This window comes from Rhipicephalus microplus, chromosome 9 (genome assembly GCF_043290135.1).
Source record: "Rhipicephalus microplus isolate Deutch F79 chromosome 9, USDA_Rmic, whole genome shotgun sequence".
NCBI classification, from domain to species: domain Eukaryota; kingdom Metazoa; phylum Arthropoda; class Arachnida; order Ixodida; family Ixodidae; genus Rhipicephalus; species Rhipicephalus microplus.
Window position 1 is genome coordinate 50,976,098 of NC_134708.1, and position 26,597 is coordinate 51,002,694.

Genomic DNA, 26,597 nt, shown 5'->3' on the forward strand with positions numbered 1-26,597 from the left:
AGAAAGGCAGCTGCGAAATTTTGGAACCATCCAAACTCCCTAAGAAATGTAATGAGCCTAGAGCAGAGGTTTATAACTACAGCTCAAGGTGCTAGGCTAGAAGGGGACGAAGCTATTGAATATATAAGAACAAGGGTGACAGAAAAATTTCAACAAAGAATTGCTTTGTGCACCACAATAGACAAGGATGAATCAAGTGGCGCAATGGCTCCATTTTCACAACGAGAGTGGGAAAGGGCTGAGAAAAGGGTTCCTAGTAGTACATCAACAGGCCCAGGTGGCATTCCAATTATGCTGATAAAGACATTAGGTCCGAAGTCTAAGCAGGCTTTGAGAGATGCAGTGAGCAAAATAATAATCGATGGTGAAGTTCCCGATGAATGGAAACTTAGCAGGGAGCATGATCTATAAAGGAAAGGGGGGCAAAGCTGACATAAACAAGTACCGTCTTATAACAGTGACATCAGTGGTCTACAGGCTGGCGATGCAGATTAGAAAGGAAAGACTGCAGGCATGGATAGAAGATGAAGGGGTGCTGGGGGAACCGCAGAAAAGGTTTCGTAAACACAGGAGGTTGGAAGACAACCTGTTCTCACTGACGCAGTGCATCGAAATAGCAGGAAAGGAACACAGTCCCCTGTGGCTAGCATTTTTGGATATCAAGGAAGCGTACGACAGCGTGGTTCAAGAGGAATTGCGGGGAATACTGGACACTCTAGGCGTGGAAGATGTAGTCACTAATCTTTTAAAGGATATCTATAAAGGTAACAAGGTAGTTATAAAGTGAGAAAAACAGGTATCAAAGCCTGCAGAGGTAAAACGGGGGCTTAGGCAGGGTTGTCCCCTGTCACCCTTATAATTCATGATGCACCTACAAGGATTACAGGCCAAGTTAGAGGGAAGTGGACTGGGCTTCAACCTCTCTTTCGTCAAACAAGGAAAACTCATTGAACAGGCACTACCAGCATTGATGTACGCACATGATATAGTGCTAATGGCCGACAATAAGGAAGATTTGCAGGCATTGGTGGACATCTGCGGTAATGAGGGAGATAGGTTAGATTTCAGATTCAGTAAGGAAAAATCAGCAGTCATGATTTTTAATGACAATGAAGGTAGTGAGCTTAGAATACAGGAGGTTACGCTAGAGATAACATATAAATACAAATATCTGGGCGTATATGGATAAGCAATGGGGCCGAATACCTAAGGGAACACGAAATATACGTGACGACTAAATGTAACAGGAATGCAGCGGTAATGAAAAACACGGCACTGTGGAATTACAATAGGTATGATGTTGTGAGAGGAATATGGAAAGGGGTCATGGTTCTTCGTCTGACGTTCGGCAATGCGGTCTTGTGCATGAGATCAGAAGTTCAAGCAAGATTAGAAATTAAGCTACGTGGAATAGGTAGGCTTGCCTTAGGAGCTCACGGGAATACACCAAATCAGGGAGTACAAGGTAATATGGGATGGACATCATTTGAGGGCAGGGAAGCTAGCAGCAAGATAAAATTTGAGAAGCGATTGAGAGAAATGGGGGAGGAGCGTTGGGCTAGGAAGGTATTCAGCTACTTGTACATGAAGAATGTCGATACAAAATGGAGGAAGTGTACCAGAAAATTGACGGATAAATACTTAGAAAACAGCAGGAGGCCAAACCAAAATGAATTATCGGTTAAGAAGAAGGTGAAGGAAGCTGATACCGATATGTGGAGAATTGGCATGATTAAGAAGTCCGCACTAGAGATCTATCGAACTTTTAAGCAGGAAATTGCCAAGGAAAGAATCTATGATAATAGTCGGGGTAGTTCTCTACTGTTTGAGGCCAGGACGGGAGTATTGCGAACCAAGACATATCGGGCCAAATACGAAGGGGTATACACGGTATGCAGTGCATGTGGAGAGGAGGAGGAAACTGCCGAACACTTGATAATGTTTTGTAAAGGGCTTCACCCTATAGCTTCAGGATGATGTCGCAGAGTTTTTCAAAGCACTGGGGTTTCAGGACAGGGAGGGCAAAAGAGACTTTAAGCAGGTAGAATTAACTAGAAGGAGGTTATCTGATTGGTGGCTAAAGTCAAGGCACGAGTGAAAATGAAACCATTCACTGCAAAGCACGAATACTCAACCTCACTATTTAAAGAAAAAAAGAAAGATAAATCTAGTTGCTGGTTCACTAAGTATTGTGGCTAGGTGGCGTTAGCCGCAGCCCGATTTAAAGGGTATAGTCGTATACGGCCACATCCACCGATTCATCCATCTAATAAAAAATTAAGGAGAAAAAGGATGTAGCAGCTCTTCTTGTTCTCACGCGGCAGGTATCTAAATCAAGGAAGCGTTGGTTATTGTTATTGTCACATTGTATCTGATATTGTTTACTTGTATCAGATGTGTTCGGTGTTGTGTGGGTGTTCTCTGCTATCAGCCGTGCGTCGTGTGTGCTCATGTGTGTGTGCCTGGGATGTTCCATGGGTGTTTTGTGGTGGCGCCAGGACACAGCCTGTAGTTCGTGGCCCAGACCGACGTAGTCTTGGGTTGTTGTTGTGGGACAAAAGTTTCACGGAAAGGCTGGCTTCACGACACCGGGGTACCAACTACACAACGCGCATGCGCGCAATGCCACCGACGGCAAATTTCGTTGAAGTTTGCGCGAATTTTGACGAAGAGAAGACAAGGCTTTTGAACAACTTACTTGTGCTGCAAATGTAGTGGCGTGTGTCGTACAGAACGTGTCGTAGTTCTGAAGTGGTTTCAGGCTGTGGCTGTGCAAATGGAGCGTTCGTCGTGTCGCGCACTGATTGTCGGTAAACTCTCGTGTGGTGTAAAAAAAGGTAAAACAAAAAGTGCACTGCGTAGATACGTATAATGTGCGAGTTTTGCTGACTTTGTTTTGTTTTGTTCTATGCCGCGCAAATTTGACGCCGTTTTCGGGTATGCACTTGGACAGTTCTCGTTGGTTGCATAATGCCGCTTGGCAAGACGATATGTAGTAATACGCACATTGTTTAATTTGGAGACGGTATAGTTTAGAATACCCTTTCTAGACGAGGTTGATAAATCGGAACCTACTTCTCATTGAAGTACTACCCGCCACACTTCGTCGGAAGCGAGTGGAAGTAACTTTTCCTCACAATTTCACAAAGAAGCCACGAGATTGCTACTTTTGTAAAATCTTGACCGAGAACTCGGGGCAATAGTTGTGTTAAAGGTACAAATTTAAACAAACATTAACTATGCTAACTTGGTTTGGAAAAAAAAGTAGAACAACAAAAAAGGAACAGCCAGCAGTACGGACCGTCTCGTAACTGACTTAGCAGAAAAGACATGCACCTTTGACCTGCCTACTGAGTGCAGAGTGAGCAAAAATATGTTCAGTAGCTGAAGTTGTTTCATACTCTGCTTAACTTTCCCCCTTGATAATTCCCGTTTTGATGCGATAAAGTTAAAAAGCTCATTTCAATGAAGTTTTGGCGTCAATGTCGACATTAGTTGTGAGCTGAAAATTATCTTTTTTACGACCGAAAAATCGAGAAAGATGCAAATAAAATAAATAATGAAAATTTCTGGGTTCGCGTGCTGATCGAATCCAGACCGTCTGCATGGCAAGCAGGTGCTGTACTACAGAGCCATGGTGATTGTTGAAACTTCTTCGGAGAAAAGCTAAATATATATAAAGTGCACTGCTTACATAAATTTGATGTGTGTTTGACCACTACGCTTCGCAAACTTTTTTTTGTTTCATGTCCTTATCACATCACATATTGCGTGCCCGAAACATAGAATCGAGCCAGATATCAGAAGATTTGAATTGAATGAGTGGGTTTTTAGAGGTCCAACCTCAGACATATTTAATCATCAGCAACAACAGAACCAGTGAACCGCTGCAAAGGTTCATGTGTTGCCTTACAAACTAATAGCAGTTCCCCCGTCGATTTGCAAAAAAAATAATTATGGTGCAGTGGGCACTTAACGAATGTGCTTGCAATAGACATTCAATGATACTTTAACAATCGACATGGGCCGGGCATGTAGCGCGTAGACGGGATAACCGCTGGTCTTTAAGGGTAACTAACTGAATTCCCAGAGAAGGCAAGCGGGTTAGGGGGAGACATAAGGTTAGGTGGGTAGGCGAGATCAAGAAGTTTGCGGGTATAAATTGCCAGCAGCAAGCACAGGACCAAGTTGACCGGTGGAACATGGGAGAGGCCTTTGTCCTGCAGTGGACGTAGTCAGGCTGATTATGATGATGATGATACTTTAACTAGCCAATGTTACACACACAGTGGTTCGTTTCCTTACGACACGGTTCAGGCACGAACTGAGAAACGAAGCAGGCTAGCAGTTCAAAAAGCTATGCGCAGGAGACCCGATTACGCTATCCCGTACTCTTTAATGCGAAGCTCGAGTGTCCTCCAATTTTTCATACTTATATTGTCACATGCGAAGGAAATCAAGACTTTTGTATTAATGATGAAATATTCTGCGTATCCATAAAATCTTTGTGCGAATAAGAAACGAAAAGCATGTCTACCATAAGTTACTTTCAAACAGAGGCATTGTATATGAGTATATACTGAATTAAAAACATTTCTTTTGGAAGTGGATATGAATTGTAATAGCAGTTAAGAAGACTAATGAAGCACTTCATTGTGGCATAGTTATCAGCATGGTACTCTCCAAACATGTGCCCAAAACTGGTAGCATCAGCAACAGTTGACCCCATGCTAAGCAGTTGCAAACTATAGTCATTGCAGTGGGATAGCATGTTCACAATTTAGCAAAAAGGGATAGCCACAACTGTTAATGCTATCACTAAGATGCCAATAAATAAAATACATTATAGTCTAATACATAGCATGTACGAATAAATTTATATGCCATACGATTCCATTCTTGTTTTCTTTGCCTAGAATATGTATGCTTCACATCGATCATTTCCAGATGCCTCTACCATTCTGTAGGCCGGCAGATGGAAGATCAAAGGTCTTCAAAATGGAAGATCGAAGATCGAAGGAAGATAAAAAAACTTTAGACCTTGGTGTTTTAAAGAAACATTTTACTGACTCAGAAGCATTACAATTCTGCAGTTCCTGATACATTTTTTCCTGACTGGTCTGTGAAGTGAGGGAATTGTGGTATCTATGAACTTTGTGTGAAGTGTGCCAGTGAAAAAAAGAGAATCTGAAATGTTCTTGGCAGGATAATGCTTGGAAAATCTCTTGACAGAATCGCCACATAGCAGCCCTCTGCCAACTCTCCTGTTGCATGTTTTATGGCCCACAACACAACAGGTCATATTGATGTTCAAGTTCAGGCCATATAAACATCAAGTGGAACACTGGCAAGTTGGTGCAAGGAAATAGCTTTGGCAAAAAACACTGGTTATATCAAAGCTTTGAGAGCTCATATTGAAATGTCAAATAGCAAATTTAATTATCACCAGTGAGCCACTATTCTTCTCATTTGTCACAATAATGATGGCCCAAAATTCTTTCTCTGCACCAATTTCAGCGTAATTTTGAAGCATCTTGTGTTATGTAGTCTTCCCTTGTCCCCTAAGGTAGACATTTCAATATGTTTCTACAGTGTATGAAACTGTATAGATTAGAAAACAGTGGATGAAAAAGCAGCATTGTGTTATAGAAAACAAATAAGCAGATGAGAAGCGTGTTTGTATTCTTCCTTGCTGTTCAACTATTGTTTTGCAATGCACCTTTTCAATGCACCTTTTCAATGCACATGAAGTGATTGCAGCTTTCCTCATTTTTTCCCAATTATGTCGAGAAACAAAGCGAAAATGGCACACCTCGCACAATTAGCAACTTTTGGTCACAGACAGCTGTTAAATCATGCTGTGTATGTTCTTAAGCCGTATTGTAGTTTTTAAATAGCACAATTATCTAAAACCTGTTTTAACAACTGGTTCATATGACTCTACTTAATCATGTTTAGTGTATGGGTACAAATTGTCACATTCTATTGCTTATGATGCAAAGTTGTTCTTTTTGCTGTTTAAAAATGGTTCAGGCAAGACCTGCCCACTGAGAATGATATGGATAAACTTGCTCCACTTATTGATAGAATGCTAATTAGTTCTCCATTCTGTGTTCGACTTCTCTCTAATCACAGAACAGGCATGCATCTTGACAACCATTTCGTAACATAGATAGGTATGGCTGCAATAGCAACGGAGAAAGGTTTCACTGACAAAATAACCTTCCAACATCTGTTGTGATTGCTTTTGATATTGCGTTAAGATAAAGCATACCTGTAGAATTGGTTGCATTGACAGAAATCATTCTAGCATCCTTTTAGAGGCAAAGTGTCCTTAAAGCGCATCATCGTTGTTCTTTCTCATGTTTAAATTAGAGTTCTTTTAATTCATTATCGACATAGTCACCCTTTCACTTTAGTTTACAGTGGAACGCAGTGCATGGTACTGCCTAGTCTCCTCTGTTGTTGTCTTTTTCTCCAGTTTCCCTCTGTGTGTATTTTTCTTTATGAAAGCTGTCTAAAGCTAAATCTTGCTGCAAGCACAAAGAAAGACAGGAGCACTGGATAACTCTGATGATGAAAAGTGTGCATCACTAATCAGCCCTGCAGTATGATTTGTTAAGCGAACTTTCTTCTCTGCTGTGTGTAGAACCCACCAACCAGCTTTCTGAAGACTCAGTTGACAAGAGTTGCAGCCCTGACAGACCGCCACTACTGGACCCTGAGGGCGGGGTGCATATGCTGCGGTGCTCCGTGTGTGGCTATGCGGCAGCGTTTAAGAGTTCTATGCAGAGACATCAAAGAACGCACACGGGCGAGCGCCCATACAAGTGCAACTACTGTGGCAAAACTTTCACGCGGAAGGAAAACCGGGACTTGCATATCCGCATTCACACCGGCGAGAGACGTTTCAAGTGCCACTTTTGCCCCAAGGATTTTGTACAGAAGTACAGCTTTATACGTCACATGAATATTCACAAAGGCTGGAGGCTTTCTCACGAGAGTGTTTGAACCTAAGCAGCAAGAAGAAAGGCCGAAAAGATGTGATATATCTTACAGATTCGTGGCATCAAGTGCGAGGCTAGTGCAAAGGTATGGGCTAATCAGATGTGAAATTTTACAGTTAGGTCTGCCATTGAGCTACTAGAACAAACAACAGAACGTATATGTGTGATGTTTGAGTGAAAGCAGATAAGGTTCAAATATCTCTAAGTTTGCAATGAATGTTGAAGACGAAAGTTGTATGTTCTATGTGTGATTATATATGTATTGTCGGCTGTGTTTTATTGATGTTCCAAAGTTGTATTGAATAAAGCAATTTTCTTAGTACTGTTTCATTAATGCATAGAAGTGCCTCATTACGACCCCTAGGGAACAACCCTCTTAATATCTTTGTTGAAAACCCAATTCACGTCATCCTTCACTTGTACTTTACTTTTTTTTCTGTTAATTATTAGCTTTACAATTTTTCTGGAGACCCGAAGCCCTGTGTTTTTATGAGTTCCCTTAATACCATGTGAAAGTTAATTGTAGTACAGTTTGCTTCAAGAATTTACACATGTTGTTTGCCAATTACCGTCTTTCTGTGTGGTCCCCTGGCTTTCTGCATGTTTTCATGTAACGTGCAAGCTCTTTTCTATGCCTCAGTAATACATGTGCTGTGAAAAGAGGATGTAATCTATGACGCATAAGCCAGGGGGACGACACTAAAAATAGAACTGTTGTAGCAAATGGTGTAGTAAATCGCTTGATAAATGCAGCACCACTACTGGAAAACTTGAGGAAAAGCATAGCACGGGCACCCAGCGATTCCAGTTTGTAGAGTCCTCACTGCTCTGTTTACCAAGCCGCCGATGACGTCAGTGTTTGACGTAAATATGCAGTTTCCTCGAAACGAGTAGAACCTTTGGGAGATTCGCAAACTTAGTGTGCGACTTGCAGGCTACATTTCGCTATGATTTGCCGACTTCCTGCCTGTTATGGCAGTTGAGATTGTCTTGAGATAGTCCTCGGCGAGGTTCATATGGTTGTTTCCCCCTTTTACATGTAGCGAGGAAGTGCCGAGGAGAGGAGCAAACGCGCGCTTGCAGAAACAGTGGCGACCTCTCTCGCCCGGTGCGCATGTTTCCGAAGCGTTTTTAGCAGTTTTAAGTTCATTGCTGCGAATACTTATTGAATATTTCTGTCAATTATATTAGACTTTGTTTGTTAATTTAAACCCTGTTTTGAGCACTGCCAGTCTTGCTTTAGGTTTGTATTAGCATGTGATTGAGTGGGCGTGATTACGCACGGGTTCTGTTCACGTTCTAAGCGGTCTTTTTTTTTACTCCAGTTCAGCGCTTGTGCCCAGAAATAAAAAATAATTACTATGCTTCGCACATGAAGTTTCACACAATAATTTTATCACACTTTGTGGTACCCTGCAATAAAGCTGCGCGAGCTCGAAACAGAAACTGAAAGTGCAAGTTTTGTTGTTTCCGCAAGGGGGCGACTGGAAGTCGCGCAGAAAGCGTGCTGGAAGCGCAGAAGACGCGTCCAACCGACGCGACTATTTGGGGCATAAAACCGCTAAGTTCTAGTTTGCCTTTAATTAACGGCCTTTATTGCCTCGTGAAACGTGTCTTCGACATCACACGCGGCCGACGTATCGATGAGGCCTCCCAAACGAGTGATCGTGCCGTCCGCGGTGTGCCCCTGCCAAGGTGAGCCGCAGGAAATGCAGCCTGCGACGGCGATTACTGTGATAAGCGATCGCAAAATCTGAAGAGATAGCGCTCGCCCAAGTTAAGAAACGAAGAACGCCACGCTGGTCACTGATGGGCTCCAGCATGCCACTAGGTAACTTCGAAGACGCTGCAAAACCCTGGGCATCGCGGACGGACGTCAGAACGAAAACATGCCGAACTCAAGCGAAACGATGGAGCTCGCGATTCTCAGAGCCCCGATACCAATGATGGCACGACGTTGCGAAAGGCAGTTCGAAACACCAATATCGTCGTCGAACGTCAGTATTGGAGCCAGGGTGACACATGCAAAAGACCGCAAGACCGGAACTACAGAAATTTTGCCAACGCGATCAAGAACCGAATTGATACGAAGTACGCCGACATTGGATTGGATTGGATTGGATAAACTTTTATTTGGTCCTCCAAAACACAGATCACTGTAAGAAGTGGTCGTACGCATCGCTCATTTGTGTTAGTGGTCGGACCCTATCAAGGGGTGCCAGTAACCTACGCCGTGCCGCTCCGCAGTTCGAGCGATTTTGCCCGTCAGCGACGTACCGCAGTACCAGTGGCGTCGTCCCTGACGTTTCTGTTCACGTCCCATGAATGCAATACGAGTTTACCGCGAATCGAAGCGGCTCGGCATAGGTTAGGTTGCGGCTGAATGATGAACAGTTCGCGCAGAACCGCAACTGTGAGATTGTTACGGACGTGGGCCCATTTGGCATCTTGTGCAATCCTACTACTGTAAACCAAGTGATTGCTGTGGGAGAGGTCTCTACATCATTGAGAGCATCAGTAATCAACAAGGGCCTCAAGTGGCAACAAGCCCTTTCGTTATAACTTCATTGATTGCTTTCACAGTGGCATCCACGAATATATTCCACAACAAAACGAAATCAAACCTTGCTACAGAACTAGAAAACGCAGACAACCTCGGAAGAATGAGAGCATTGTGAGTCCAACGGAAATTTTTAGTCGGCCAGTATTTTCTTCAGCAGACACTATTAAAATGCGTGGAACCATTAACATGGACGACAACATTCACATGGCAAATGCCCACGCTACCATCATCAGAAAAACGAAGCACAGATTCACCCTGCAACAGTCGAGGCATGTCAAGAGTTCAAATGGGACCAAAGCCACGCTTTCCGCTCTTCACGTTTCATTCCCTCGCGAGAGTACCTAAAGCAAACCAACCATACATACGTCTTGTATTTTCAGCCCATCAGAATGTGGATCATCAGCAGCTAAGAACCAAAGCCGTTAAGTCACCATTGCAGGTTTGACAGTTGAGAGAGAGAGCAAGAGCTATGATATTCAATGATGTGCGAAACATGTAAATGCATAGACTTAAATTATAAAATCTATTGTTGCTTGTGCCCTGCATTCCTCATGCAATTTTGTTTGGCTGTTCATGCTTAACAATTTCATTTTTTCGCAGATGCCTCAACGATTACCGCGGCCACCAGAGAGAAGACAGTATGGAGGGAGTGAAGCCAATAATTACAGAAAATCTCTTTGGCCATAATCAACAATTTTACTGACTATAAAAAGAGAGACAGATAAAGATGCAAAGAAACAGAATTATCTATAGGCTCCTTCTAAAATTCTTTTGTTGATGTGCTAAAATATCGACTTTTGACTGATCTGTGAAGTGTGGAAATGGTGGGGGGAAACTAGAGGATGCAGACAGAGCGCATGGACACACTTCATGTGTTTCGTACCTAGTAGTCTTTTTCTGCCTGTCTCAAGTGGTGCAAACATTCTATGTGTGTGAACTACTTTCAAGTTGCCACTTTGAAAGTCATCATTGTGTTTAACCTATAAGAGTTTCTCTATATAACAATTTTGCAAATCGGGTTATCAAAGGCATTAAAATATTTTCAACAAAGTGCAATTTTTTTTCTCACAATTTAATTAGCAGAACTGTGCAGGCATCTTAGCATTTTCAGCCTTTCGGAACATGACTCGTGAGCAACTTCAAGCTGTAGCTATTTGGCCACTATAGCCAGTTGTGCAGTCAGTTGGTGGATGTACAGGCTTCAACTATATACATAGTTGAAGTACATGTTATGAAACATATTGTTTCATCTCTGCATTTCTGTAGCAGTTTCCTCTGGCATAAACCATGGTCAAGATTTATTCTCTTATTCTTTGCAGGTGACACAATTGCTTGGAAGAAGACAGCATGAAAGGAGCGAAGCCAATAATTACAGAAAAACTCTTTCAACATTGGTGACACAAATGAGCAGATATTGCAGATGTCTTTTGCCTCTATGAATATTCAAATACGGTATTGCATGGTTTATGTTGATTTATGAACTTCCCAGCTAGACTAAAATGGGTGACAGCTTTCTCTTTCTGTTTCTTGGTTACGCACAGGAGCAAAACTGAATAGACATACTACTTTGCAGAATAGCAACTGTTCACCACAAACGACTGCTCATTCATGCTGCTTATTGTGCACCTTATCCGGCTGTAGTTATGTTTCATCTAACAGTGAAATGAACCCTTGATACACTCTCTCTTTCGTTCATCTAACTTAATTGTAATTTATTAGTGTGTTTATTAGAAATGTTCAAACAACTAGTGGTTATAGTGGCCCTACTTGGTCACACTTGAAACTTATTTTGTTTTTTTATGTATGATGTGGTTATTTTTTCTATTTTTAGAGATGAATAGGCTACAAGTACTCTCTCAGAATGATATAAATGAATCCACTACTATTATGTCAGTTGGCTCTGCATCATACATTGGCTTCCGTGTGGCTTCCATGTCATAACAACCAGTCATCACACAGTGCCAATTGCACGAGCTAATGGTTTAATGCTTCCGACTCGCTGCAAACTGCTCAGTCATAACTTTTCGTCGTCGTCAGCCACATGCATCTTCAGCAAAGTGGACATTACACCTTACAGATGTGTAGCGGGAACGTCCCTTGTCCACAGAAAGACAAATAATGGTGTAGTGGGTGCTGTCCTACTACACAAAAATTAGGATTTATGGCATAGTCGATAACTTGCGGAAAGCCAAGACTTCAAACACAGTTGGCCTTAGTCTAATGCTGTGCTCAGAATTTGCACTCTCAAATTTTGAGTACAGCATTGCTCAGAATTTATATTCATCGGTGATTTTTTGTGTGTGTGTGTGATATCAAGCATTTCTAAAGCGTTTCAGATAGTCGAGTTGCCCTTACAGACACACGTTTCAGTCACTGGTTAGATTGGAAACTTGGAATGTTCCGGTTAATTCTGTTGGAGATTCTGCAATTGCTGCTCGTCCTTGCATAATGTTTTAATAGCAGCAATGAACCTTTCACTTTTAATGTGTGCAGTATTTACATTAGACAAAAAAAAAATTGGCAGCATATCCACAAAGTGAATGATGGAGAGTGGGGCGAAGCATTTGTCAGTCCATTCGTTCTTGCTTCCGTACGTCTATGTGACCATCCATGCGTCCATCCACCCGTCCGTGCGTGCGTCTGTTCGTGCGTCCGTCCCTGCGTTCGTTCATGTATCCATCCATGGATCTGTCTGTGTATCCGTCCATCTATTCAACACTCCAAGTACTACCATCTCGCATCTTTTCATCATATATATACCCCATACAGAAGCACCACCATCCAGCGGACATTCCAAGGACTAAACGAGAGGTGGCACACGCACACTTTCTTACGGCTTGCGCTTCGGGTCTACTTTCTACCTTTAACCACCTCGATTTCATGGTATATACTAGTTCACTGCATTCATGGCACTGTGGCCTAACACTCGCTAAACCTTTCTAAAACCAAGGAGGTTACGCCCAGCGAGTATAACCTAGCAACCCTTTCTTGTCAGATAGTGCTCAATGTACATGCCAATGGCTGCGAATGGGAAATGAGAGACGGGAGAATTCGGCTTTTACTTTCTTACGGCTTGTGCTTCGTATCTACTTCCCACCTTTAACCACCTCGAGTTCATGGTATATATTAGTTCATTGTATTCATGGCAGTGCGGATCAACGCTCGCTTAAACCTTTCTAAAACTAAAGAGGTTACACCCAGTGAGTATAACGTAGCAATCCTTTCTTGTCAGATAGTGCTCAATGTACATGCTAATGGCTGCTAATGGGGATCGCAGCATGCACGTTAACTAAAAGCCGAATGCTCCTGTCTCTCATTTCCCATTAGCAGCCATTGGCAAGTACATTGAGCACTATTTTCTATTGTTCAACAACGCACAGAAGAGATCTCTCACCGGCACCACCTTGGAGGTCAAAATGTTATACTTGTTACACACTACAATGGCAACGAGGGATGAACGGGTGCCACTATAAGAAGCTTCGACACTAAAAAGTACTAACGGTTTATGTGAAAACCAGCCAACACGTCTTTCTTTCACCGGTGAAAGGCTGGCATGCCACAATCCTGCTGCCAAAGCTTACATTTTTTGTTAGATGGCAGCAGACTATAGCTTCGCATCATTTTTTTTTCAATTTTACCCTGTTTTTGTTGATAATGTGGCAATTTTGCTTGTGCAGACTTGGTTGCTGTGCATTGCAGCTCTGGCGGAAAGCTTCCTCAGGTCCCCCGGGGCCCTCGCAAGGGGACAAACCTGAAGCGTTGTCTCGTGTGTGGCTACACCACACCTTTTAACCAGCGCATGGAGTATCACCAAAGAATACACACAGGCGAGCGCCCATACAAGTGCCAATACTGCCACAAGGACTTCAGGCAGGTGGCCCACCTGAATGGGCATATCCGCATCCACACCGGCGAGAGACCTTTCCAGTGCCACCTCTGTCCCATGACTTTTGCGCAGAAAGGCAAACTTAAGAGGCACCTGAAGAAACATTAGACGTAGGACACTTTTTACCAATGGGAAGCAAGTTGTAACACACTTGGCTGAGAAAGAGCATAATACGACACGCAAAATGTGTGCTGCGTATTCTATACCATTGAGTACAAAACTAGAAGCACTCAGTTTAAGGCTAGTTGGTTCTATAGTCGCACGTGCCACCTAGCTGTTAGAACAACCGGTGGATAGGGTATGCTTGACATTGAAGGAAGTGCAAAGGGAACACAAAAATTATTGAAGTTTAGAATGAATGTTGATAGTTGCACTTATGTATGCACTTGACTGTGCATTTACCATCTGTGAAGGAATATATATTGCATGTTTGGATGCATTCTAAACTTGTATTGAATAAATCAATTTGTGAAGCACTGCTTTACGCATTCTCCTTTGGGAACAAGCCAATGTTATGTCGTGATTTAATACCCGGTTAAAGGGGCCCTGTAACACTCTTTGAGCATGGTCAGAAAACGCTGCCGATTGATGGTAGAGGATCCCGACAACATGCGAGCCAAATATAGCGCAGCACGCGGCCTGAAATTCACAATAAATTATCAAAGTCAGCTAAAAATAGCTTTATCTTCTCTCGACAAATCACGAAGGCCAAAAATCACCCGTAGTAAGCCTATTTATCACATTGGCTGATCTGAACATGGCACACTCGGTTGTTACAGAGGTCACCGCGAGAGGCCGTCACTTGTCCACAGGTGCGCACGCAATCACACTGAAAAAGCCGTGTATTCGAAGCAAAAAAATGAAAGAAAAAGTGCTCAAAGTCCTGAGGCGCGAGTGACGTTTTTCGTTTGCCCATCCCATCCCTCCCTGCTTAGCTTCCAGCGCTTTCGTCGGGACAACAAAAGAGAGAATGCGATTACAGAATGTGACAAATCTTTGCAACTCCGCCCGTACTGTACCAATTCTTAAACTTTTTGCAGCGTTGAATTTGTGAGCTAATACACTTTTCCAGTGAATTAATTTCATGGTTACTCAAAAAAAGTGGTTCAGGGCCCCTTTATGATTGACCATTTTATACATTGTTGCTGTGAATTACTAGCTTTATAGTTTTATTTGAAAGGCAAGGCCCTGTTTTTTTTTTGAGATATCTTGTTTGTAACAATGAATATTTTTTGCCGTTAATTTGAAAGGTTGATGGGTACTCAGTCAATCGATCAATAAATCAACAATCCAGATTTCTTAAAATGTGAATTGATAGATTTCAGCGTGTTATGACATAAAATGCCACTTTTTTTTTCTGTGCCTCAACAAAGATGTGCCTGTCACATATTTGCCTGGATGCTATCAAAACAGCTGTTTTGTGGAAAGTATAAAGCAGGTTGACGCACTGAAAATAATGCAAAATCAGCTCTGCGACAATGTGCTCCAATTCACTATGGTTCAGTGCCAGTTTGGATGAATTGTCAGACAGTTTTGCAAGATTGTGAACTAGGTGACGAATTGCTTTGGCACAATAAACTTTATCTTCAACAAGTTCACTTGTGCAATGCTATTGACTTAAATATGATAAGCCTAAACACTCGTATAGCATTGGCCATGAGAATGCATGCATGTGTTTCTCATAACTTGTAGCTTGCAATGCAATGTGCCACATGTTTGTACAACTGCAATTTTAGTCAATAGGTGGATAATAATAGTAATAGTTGGTGTTTAACAATCAAAACTACCATATTATTATGAGAGATGCCATAGTGGAGGGCTCCATAAATTTCAACCACCTGGGTTTCTTTAACGTGCACCTAAATCTAAGCACACGGGCTTACAGCATTTTTGCCTCCATCGCAAAAATGCGGCCACTGCGGCCGGGATTCTATCCCGCTACCTGCTGGTCTGTAGCCGAGGGCCTTAGCCACTAGACCACCGTGGCGGGTAGTCAATAGGCAGACCCGGCTGCGGCAGCTGCATTTCCGATGGAGGCGGAAATGTTGTAGGCCCGTGTACTCAGATTTGGGTGCACGTTAAAGAACCCCAGGTGGTCAAAATTTCCGGAGCCCTCCACTACGACGTCTCTCATAATCAAATGGTGGTTTTGGGACGTTAAACCCCACAAATCAATCAATCAATCAATAGGCAGAATAAATGCAAATCGCTAGACTAGAAATGGAGGTCAACATTCTTACACATACACCACTGAAGCTTAGCAAACAAGGTATGCTGGGCAGGCTCATAAACTCGGCCATCTTATGAGCACTGCTTTGCACGTGTATGAGCTTGTGTGACCTTTCACTGCGTCCATCCCTGAGCTCTTCTTTCCACATTTAAATCGTGGAGTTTTTTTGTTGGGACAAATAGGACGATCAGAGAATGACAACTGGTTACTATCAGTTCAAATGACTTAAAATGAAAAGTTTTGCAATGTTTGTGCGGAAACAAATGTCTCTACATTATTTGGCACATGCCGACCACATGCAAATTGCCAGTTTTTTACTTATGTGATTCTTAAAGAGAAAAGAAGAGAAAAGTGAGCCCCGTAACTGTCTGCATCAAAGTGCGACACCTCAACAGTAGCTCACGAGGGATGGGGGTAAGGAGGGATTAAAAGGATAGGAGTAAAGGCATAGAGAGAGAGAGATGCGCTAGGACAGTGGACGACGACATAAGAGAGATAGGAAAGATGGAAACACGGTCATAGGAGCCGGAGGACGGGGCACCACTTGTCGGTGACAGGAGATGGCGTAGGGCTAATCCAGTCGGCCAGAGCTGCGCTGACGTCGAAGATCGGGAGGGCACAACTGGTCGGCACGGAATTAGCAGTATTATAACATAAGTATATCTAGTGTAGTGTTCAGTGCTTGTTGAATGTATAATATTTAAAATTTCTTGGATTTTACGTGCCGCAACCATGATGTGATTACGACGTGCACTGTAATGCAGAGCTCTGGAAGATTCGACCACCTGCCCCTTTTAATGTGCACCTTTTGTTGAGTCAGAAATTGTAGTGTGGTACATCATTTTAAATGGGTTGTCAGTCTCAACAAACAGTCTCAACAAACATGTTAAGACTGGCAAAACGATGGGTTTCATTATCTATCTCGAAACGGCACATTGATAGGGTGCCCAAAGGTGAGGTATGCTAACCCAACAACTGGTACCTATTTTGTGCTTGCAGCCTTCTCCGTATGTTAAGCAGCTCTGCCCATTGCACAAATACAGTAATGCACCAGAATCACTAAGAAAGGGTCTCTATTTGAATAATTTTTCTTTATGTGGACTACAACAGCTACTGCTGTTGCTTGTTCCGAACCAACACCGCTTTTCTTGGCTCAGGCATGTTCGGAGGACATCAGTTCGGATCGGTTCAGTGTAAAGAGCATGTGGCGCCCTGCCTAGCCTAGTTTCATTACCTCGCCAAGTTCGGCAAGCAACCTTGGTCGTGCTTGGATAATAAACACTCACGAGCGCTGCTCGGCAGTCAGTAACTGTTACTCTGCCATGCGTGTGGGGTTGTCCTTGATAGAGAGTGGCACCTTGACCATCCCTCTTGTCCACGGTGTTCGGGGCAGATTGGGACGGGTTCACTTCTGGCCGAAACTCAGTTGAGGGAGTAGAGTCACAGAAATCTTCAATCAATATTTCAAAAGCTTGCTCGAAAGTGTGAAAAGGTTTGTGTGACGACATTAGTTAACATAACGTTCAAGCAACATCATGTAGATTGCATCGAAGTAGCAGTGTTAGTGAGCTTACGTGCCGTTTGCAACATTTTACACATGCTTCTCCATCTTACTGCGCTAGTTCTACACAAACGCGCACCTGTATCCTTCAGCAGCGAGACCATCTTATCGTCGCTATTAATGTCGTAAGGGAATCGGACTGGGAGCATCCACCCGGATGCGAGCAAGCGGAAGTGTCAAACCATTTCGTTTGTGGACGCTGAAATGTTTTCGTACGACATGTTTGCCATACACATCTCCATTTTTCCGCCTTGCACCTCTCTCCTGATATATTGCTGATGATTATGGCGGAAAGTCCGGGAGTGGAGCCTTAGTTTCCAGACATCGAAAACCAAATAAGTTAGCTTTAACTTGCCTGTCCTGTGTTGAAACTTGTTGTAGCAAGCATGGAAAGCTCGTGTTGTAGTCAGTTTCACGTCTGATATTCTAAGTAAGTTTGTACTCTCTCTATTGAGTCAGATTCTTGTATCTAAATTAGGTTAGACTTCAAAAAAAACCCGGAGCCCGCAGAGTAACTGCAGAGTAACGCTTTCGACCTTGGTGTTTAAGTGAGCAAATCTACTGATCGTAAAAAAATAACAGGTCCTTAATTTTTACATAGATACTCATATATTAGCATTATTTTGATATGTGAAGCGTAGAAATCATGCTGGTGAGAAAAAGTTTAACAATCTTGGCAATATTGAAATTCAGAGCCTCAAGAATATCCACACTGGAGTGGCTCTGTAATCCTTCCGGTGGCTGCATGGTTTATAGTACACAAAGAGGTGAACACTGATCTTAACATTGGTAAACATTAAATCGGTTCCCCTACATTGAGTATCTTTCTCACACTAGTAGCTGTGAAATCCTGCCTGGTGCAACATATTTGTAACAAATCTTTTTGTATGTATTCTGCTCCCTTTCTTCCTTCATTTTCGTTTCGACATGGACATCGCGGTATGTTTCTACAGCATAGTTCACTGTTTAGTCAAAAAGAAGTGTTCAAAAACCAAAAGGGACCACATGCAATATTGTTGCACCAGACACAAATTAAGCATACATGGTGGATGTCGACGCTGCTCTTTCCTTGTTGTACCAGGGCATTCCTCGCTTTACTCCTCCATTACTGACTTTAACTGCATCTCAAGTTGTCACAGTTTTCTTTATTCTTTTATTCAAGTATATGAGCAAAATTGAACAGGCACACCATGGAAAGCTACACAATGCCGGACAAGCAGTTGTTGAGCAACCGTCTCACTCAAATAGTTACTTGTTTGATTTTGCTGTGTGCGTTTTCCAGTGTTGCCCTAATGAATGGCAAGGAGCTCATCTAAACACTCGGAACGTATGAATAGCAAGTCTCGAGGATTGAATCAAATGAAATATTGAAAAGTTTTTTTTTTTAATGATGCATAGCCACTTTTACAAGCTACTACAAATTATGTATTACCAGATGAGCGCCACATTTTGTGTTCCCACTGAAACACCTCGAGCCAATTAGCCGACGTTTTCATTCACTGTTACGTGCTTTATAAGGGCCATATCCGACAAATTTAACTGCGAAAAGAAACTCTGGCAAACTTCTCTGCGGTTAGCTTACATATGCAAGGATGAGATAATTCGGACAGTAGTGCAAGGAATCGCACAAATGGCCAAAGACTAACAAGAGACACAGTGCTATTGCTGCTCTTTCGCTGTCCGTGGGATTACGTGTTTACTTGCGCTACTGTCTTAATTATGCGCTATCAACTAGCCTATCAACTGTACTTTTCAAGGATGAGATGTTTATTATACTGAACACACTTTCCTCCAATGATAAAAATGATTTCAGCAGACCAGTGCACACATAAGCAAAGATGGCTTTAAATTCACTGCTGCAATTTTTCCTTCCTTGTGCGCTGCATCACAGGCTGTGAGTCGGGTGCATTCTGTCACGTGTAGAACGAAGAGCTCAGCGAGTCGGTAGGTATTCATATCAAAGATCGGGCATGCAAACATGGGCACACAAGAGAAGTGGAAGGGAACACATATTGTGTTACCTTGACTTCTCTCGTGTGTTTGAGTTCGCACATCCAGTTTTATTGCAATAGCAACTATGTCGACAGTCTCGGCTGGTTTTTTGCCGCTGCCACCATCAATTATCGTATATGTAGTATTTATATATACGAAAACACAAAAAAAGAAAAAAAAAGGCAGCCGGCACTTGGCGCCCAGCTCATCACAATGCGCCGACGTGCCCATATCCCCCACGCGTACTTTGCCCGGCTAATAATGGGGGGGGGGGAAGGGGAGGGAGGGAGTAGATGCTTGTGCCCGCGCCCTTATCCTTCAGTAGGGAGAATCGCGCCCGTTCAACTTTGACCGTAAAACTATTGCGCTTAGTTGCCAGGCGCGCAAAGATCACTTCGGTCGCTGGACAGGCGCGGTTTGTGAAAAGAGTGTGCCTTTCAAACACAGTGAAGTAAAAACTGGGGCACTTGTTAGTTATCACTCATATCTGTACCTGTGATTACGTTTTGTCCCTCATTTTTGTTTAAACAGTGCATTAAGTGTTGAGCGGTAAACATTGTTAGTTCGCCCTCGTCCTGTGTTTGTTGTTTTTGTGCGTCAATTGTGCGTGAGTAGCGCACTGCACATTTAGTTCTGCTTGCCGTTCTCAGAGTTACATTCCAAGTAGTTGCTATCGCATTCATTGCTTCGCTCTCGCAACACAACTTAGACTTTTCTTTTTTAACATAAATTCCTCACGTTTATGCGCACATTCATTTCAACTTATCTCTCTACATGCTTCACTGCATAGAGCAGCAAGCTGCACCTAGCACTAACTTTGAGTCTTAGCCTACGAGTTTACGCCGCTTTTTGACGAAAATGTTGCAATTTCATTTATGCAGATTTGGAGCCTATGCGCCGCTACTTCGATCAACCAGACTTTCAGAACCGTCACTTGAAAATCCATCAGAAGCCACGTCTAATGTGTGGCTTCAACACGCCTTACATATTGTGTCATGAAGAACTGCAGAAGACATACAGGAAGGCACACCTACATGTGCAGCCACAGAGAAGACAGGTGGCTCATCTGAATGAGTACCTCAACATCTGCATCAGCGATTTCTTCAAGTGTCACTTCTGTCCAATAGATTTTCAGAAAAAGAAAAAGGAAGGAACTTATGAACCATGTGGCAACACGCATTTGCAGCTGGCTAGATTTCGCTTTATGCAGTTCGCACCCATGCTGGGTGAAGTAGCAGTTTGACTGGGCATGTTCGAATGCTCACCGTGCCACTTCCGCTCTATGGGTTCCATTCAAAAGGAGAGCCTAAAATGAACACAAAAGTGAAAAACTGAATCGGTTTATATAGATCAATCGGACCATGAAAACTATAAAGTCATTGATTTGACCACCATAGGTTTATTATCAGCGTAGAAAACCAAGGTGAAAATTTCATTTTTGAATCAAATCTTCTGTGCATGATCTAAATGTGTATTTCTTGTATTTAGGAAATGTTGGCTCAACGAAATTTCTTTAAACTTGGTATGCTAAGAATATAGCCTTGTCAGAAGACAATGCACTTCCTTTTTACTGTTTGGTAACTGCATAAGAGCTAGTAGATGTCAAATTACATGACCTCATAGCAGTAAGTGTGGGAGTCTCAAAATGGTGTCGCTGCCCACTTTTTTTTTCGGACTTTTTCTCATTCACAAAGAGCCTTTCCGCAGCAAGTTTGAGGATTTTGGAATTAAAAAAAAATCATTTACTACTAGTATGAGAAAAACTCTTATTCTCCTTAGCGTTTCTTTAATAAGTATCACTTGATTACTCTCAGATGGAGGACATGTTTGCCTGTTAATGTGCACATTCGTGTGGAACATGATACCCAAATGTGAGAATACAAGAGATGTGTGCATCTTATTCTGCGATGTAAAGTCACAGGCCAGAGGGGCGGTCGTTGGGCAAGATGGCTGCACATGCTTCGTAAAGAAAACACGCAGTACTAGGAAAAGTGCAAATTAGACGAAGAGCTTCCTGGACTTTATAAGGACTGTTTAAATATTGGGCTATGTGTGCGTTTCACTAAGTGCATTGCATCTGCAGGCGATCATGTATTCTTTACCCCAAGTTTATGCTTATCCCAAAGCTGTATTGAATGAATTGACTTGTGCAGTACTGTTTGGCTGATACATAGGGTAGCTTCAGCATTGTTTTGTGAGGATCAGCCATTTTATGTTTTGTTTTAGAAATTAATATTATCCTTCACACATACCTTCTTGTACCACTGTATCATGCACTCAGTAAGTATCATTGTTCTGCTGTGCCATTGCTGTTTGACTGAATTACAAATAATGCAGTCAAACAAACATTTATTCAATGTTGAAAAATTATAATTATGCAACTAGGTATAAGTATGCAATTGTGCTGATTTACAACCTAACAAACTATGCCAGCTCCAACCACAGCCATCACTGCCCCTCTCCTAGGTAACGTGCATAAGTACTCTATTCCACAATGCTTACCCATTTTTGTGATATAAAGCACTTCTGGAGTCTTTCAGATAGCTGAATTTCGCATAGACACGTTTGTGTCCCTGGTTTTAGATAAAAAATTTGAACATCCTGGTAAACTTCTGAGATTTCTGACATTGCTGCTCAGCCAAACTAAACGTTTTATGTAATGCCAACAAACTTTCAACTTCAAATGTGCATAGTATTTACATTAGTTGAAAAAAGAGCTCAAGCAGGAACCAGCTAGTACGACTGTCCTTATGACAGGTAAAAGGTGGTTGCGCCGTGGTTCTGTAAACGAACCTTCCATTTTTTTTTCTCGATTGTAATTGGCTATAGCTTCCGTGTCTCGCTTGTGCAGATTCGGCTGCTGTACGTATCCGTCCCGGCCAACCACGCCTCAAAGCCCCTCAAGTTGGAAAGCGTCTTCGCCTGTGTTCCGAGTGCGGCTACACTACATTTTTCCACACCAACATGGAGAATCACCAGAGGGTACACACGGGTGAGCGCCCATATGAGTGCGACAAGTGCAACAAGACGTTCAAGCAGAAGTCCGGCTTGGCCAAGCACACTCGCACCCACACCGGCGAGAAACCCTTCTGGTGCCACCTTTGCCTCACGCATTTTACGCAGCGGAGCAGCCTCAAGCGCCACATGATAACTCACGGAGGCGGGTAGCGTTCGTCTGATAGTGTTTTCACCTATAGTACTACATAATTGGCTAAGAACATATGTGCTCCTCAATCTGTGGCATCGAGTACAATGCTCAGAGGGCTGGGGCCAGTTGGTCGCGCATGCTGTGGCAAAATGTGCAACTGTGTCGCCAGAGCAAACGATGGACATGCCCGACACCTGAACAAGTGCGTACAGGGGTCAAAAATTCTTCACATCTACGTCGAAATGTCAAAGCCTACATCGGCGTTTGGCCAAATCTTCTGTTTGTACGCGAGAAGGTGTAAAGCTTACAATATTGTGCATTCATGCATATCGTGAAGCTGTGCTGAATAAAGAGCTCTTTGAAGTGCTTGGACGTCTGCATGTTGGGTCGCTTCAGTTCCGCACCTTTGAAAATAGGTCAAATAATGTAGTGCTCCGAAGCCAATGCATGTCTTGCTTCCCTGATACTATGTGCGATGGAGTGAGACAAAAGCTAATTGTAACATCCTCCAACATTCCGTATATGTAGAAGTTTTTTTTAGTGTGTTTTTGATTCAAGAAATACATAAGCAGTCTGAAACAACACCAGGCATAGTTCATTTGACAATTGATTGAGCGAGTCCATACTGAAGTTGAATATGTCTGCTGTTAAGGGCATTAGCACACATTTTGCCGAGTTTATAATCAATGCTCAGAAGAAAAGGTCACGTGCAAAAGGAACGACAACTGAAACCTGTTTCCCCAACTACCACAAACTTCCCCTGCTTTTTCAGCGGCATAATTAGGACGCAAAGTCTTAGAGCAAGTATTCTTTCGTATCTCGCAAGTACATGTTTAGATGAATTTTTATAAAGGTCAGATAATCAGCTTTTTCAGCAGCATAATTAGGATGCCAAGTCTTAGAGCAAATATTCTTTCGTATCTCGCAAGTACATGTTTAGATGAATCTTTATAAAGGCCAGATAATCAATAGTGTGTAATAGACACCAAGGTCTAAATTGTTTTACTGCAATTATGGGCTTTGCTCCTTGCACTGTCTTCGCTCTACTGGCTTATGTAATAACTGAGTCTCCTGCAATGTATGTGGTTGTGCAGCTTGAACAGAGATTTCGGCTAAAGAAAACTGCAACGGAAATGCAGAACACATGCAACAATACATTTTTAAATGCAGACTACGCATACCACCCATACCATAAATTGTAACTCTCAAAACTGCCAATCCTGTTTTCGTTCCCTAATGGGCCACAGTTTTCAGCTGTTTGTGGTATTCATATATTCCTTTGGTTTGAAAAGACAAAGATGTCTATGCGATTTGATTTCGCTACATCTTGAGAAAATTCAGGGTTGGTATGATTGCTCTAACGGCTTTGATAACCTAGTAATTCATATTATAAAGCAGCGACAATTCATAGCTCTCTACAAAAGAAATGACTGCACTCCACAAAATTCTTACATATAGTAACTCTTGTGGTTAGGCTTGTGTAAATAGTGAATTTTTGGTTTGAAGTGAATTCGTAGCGAATATTGATTTTGGTCAAATAATTTCAAATCTAATTTGAATAGTACATATGACATATAAAGAAAAATGGGCATTATTATCATGACCTAACTAACCTGCACAATATTTTTTAAAATTGAAATAGAGCCTCTATGCAAATGCCTTTTTTTTCTTTCATTCAAAGGAAGTTGAAACAATTTTAAGTAGTAGCAGGATTTGACTTTCGGTAAGATTCGAGTGATAACCTGCGTTTAAAAGTGAACATTTTAAAATTTATTATACATATAGCATATAAGTCATCATAACAAGCTTTTTCGAGCTTAATAAAATGAGTAATTGATTCGAGGGTGATAGGTTCACCTAAAGGGACCCTGCAACACTTTCAAGTAGACAAGAAATCGATTTACTAAAGCTTATTGCCTCACAAATTCACCGCCGCAAATAACCTGCGTTTAAAAGTGAACATTTTAAAATTTATTATACATATAGCATATAAGTCATCATAACAAGCTTTTTCGAGCTTAATAAAATGAGTAATTGATTCGAGGGTAATAGGTTCACCTAAAGGGACCCTGCAACACTTTCAAGTAGACAAGAAATCGATTTACTAAAGCTTATTGCCTCACAAATTCACCGCCGCAAACATTTTTAGAATCCGTCCAGTATGAGCAGAATTGCAAAGATATGTTGCACCCTGCTCTCTCTTCTCGTCCTGGCGAAAGCGCTGCGGGCAAAGATCACGTGTGCCTCACAACCTTTGGCAATTTTTCTCTCGTTCTTCGAACACGCGGCTTTTCAGTGCGAATGCGCACGTACGCGTGGACAAGTGGCAGTACCAGGAACGACTGAGCGCGCCATGCCCGTGGCTGATACAATGGAAATGATGAGTGATTTTTGAGCTTGTGGCGTCATTTGCCGAAAGAAGAGAGCAATATTTAGCTGAATTCGAGATTTACTGAGAATTGCAGGCCGCGTGCTGCACTATAAAATTTGGTTCACCTTTTCTCGTTAGTCTTGACTACCAAATGGCAGCGTTTGCTGACCATGCTCAAAATGTTTTGCACGAGCCTCTTTGAATTTGAAGAAAACTCCTTGGCAGGGCAAATTTCTCCTGTAGAGATGCTTTCATGGTTTAGCACCCTTACACTGCAGTGAAACCACCTTAACAAGCAATTACATGCGGATTAATATATATTTATTAGTTCGTTGCGAATACTCTACTATTCGTTCGAATATTTGAACCATTCGAATATTCGCACAAGCCTGCTTATGGGTAAAATTCAATGCTTACAAAGTGGTAATTTGTGAGAGTAGGTCACACACACCAAAAATTTCCATCTGTTCATGCGACCAAAGAAAGACTAAGAAAAGGGAACATAAAACGAGTTTCTTGTGTCTATTGAGTAGCCCACATTTTTCTTGTGCGCAGCTGACAAGGTTTTTCTTTTTTATTTCCCCTGAAGTATGTCAAGAAAGTCTTATCTGTAAAAAAAAAAACTCAACCATAACCTCCGATCCTCAAGTTCAGAGCATTGTCATCAAGACTGCGATGGATGCCGACTGCTACTACAAGCAAGGCATGTCGAATGAAACCAATGAAGCTTTACAATTACATGTAGAAACAGCACAGTGAATAGTTTTCCTATGCAGGAAGATAAAACTATTTTGGTACCCTGAGCCTAAATCGAAGTATGAGGATTGCTGACACAGTCAACTGCAACCCAACATGTGAGTCTGCAGTACAACCTTCATAATCAGTTCGTGCCTACCAATTCGCATCTGCTTAGGCAATGTCTCAGTCCCCATTTTGCCCCTCAAAGTGATTAGGGCAGTTGCGAAAAATAATCTGTTTGAGACGTGCTTCACCTTTATGCAACACAACATACATTTCGTTCATGCATATAATACGAATACTTAGGGGAATGAAAACACCAGCAAATAAGCACATTATGTGGTATCAGACATCAATGAACTCATTCCTGTACAGGTATGTTGTCACTACAATCAAACCTTGATATAACCAACCCAGATATAACGAATCATCTGTCACAATAAAGTAAATGAGAAATAGCTCTGTCAGATACAGTGCTGCAAATATGTTTATAACGAATCTTCGAATATAAAGAAGTATTTTCATGGCAGGTGTGATTTTGTTAAAATTAGATTTGAGTATACAATAATACAGTGAGAGAATAAATTACATATAAGTATCTTTACTGAAAGATATAGCAAACAGTGAAAACACAATGTCGATTTAACAAAATATCATGCTAACAATGCATCAAGGAACAACTGCAACATCACTCGTTTTTAGCTATGCCTCAAACCTCAAAAGTTTGAAAACAAATTAAGGCATATTGAATGCAATTAAATCAAGCTGCATATCATGAGTTGCAGAGATGGACTGTGCTTTGTTAGTAAAATAGCACGTGCCATGCCGTACTTACCCACATGAAACCCATCCTCTAACTTTAAACATGAAAACCAGTGTTCAGGCGATATATCAGTCAAGATATTAGCAAGCTGCATTGATATAAAGGAAAAGAAAACAGAAGAGGTATTTCACAATAAAGTATTCTGCGAGCTGCTTAATACCACTAAAAAAAAGGTTATCAAAGAACATCAGCCACGTTTAAGGCTAACCATAACTAAAGTCGCTGCTTCAAGGAAAACATCGCAGAAAAAGACGTGGGCATGGCCCTGGGATGAAGTT

The 26,597-nt window shown here is 42.0% G+C and overlaps 2 protein-coding genes and 1 long non-coding RNA gene across 3 annotated transcripts in view; 2 read left to right on the forward strand and 1 right to left on the reverse strand.

Moving 5' to 3' along the window:
- LOC119165038 (DNA-binding protein Ikaros-like) overlaps positions 1 to 26,597 on the reverse strand; it is a 91,779-nt gene that overhangs the window by 60,312 nt on the left and 4,870 nt on the right. The window lies entirely within an intron of this gene.
- On the forward strand, positions 6,536 to 15,054 carry LOC119165037 (uncharacterized). Its single transcript, XM_075874207.1, has 2 exons — positions 6,536 to 7,005; positions 13,235 to 15,054. Exons 1-2 carry the CDS (start codon positions 6,739 to 6,741, stop codon positions 13,562 to 13,564), a joined length of 597 nt encoding a protein of 198 aa, XP_075730322.1. The 5' UTR covers positions 6,536 to 6,738; the 3' UTR covers positions 13,565 to 15,054.
- Positions 8,498 to 11,528, forward strand: LOC142771773 (uncharacterized). Its single transcript, XR_012886135.1, has 2 exons — positions 8,498 to 8,702; positions 10,890 to 11,528. It is a non-coding gene; the product is annotated as an uncharacterized LOC142771773 (long non-coding RNA).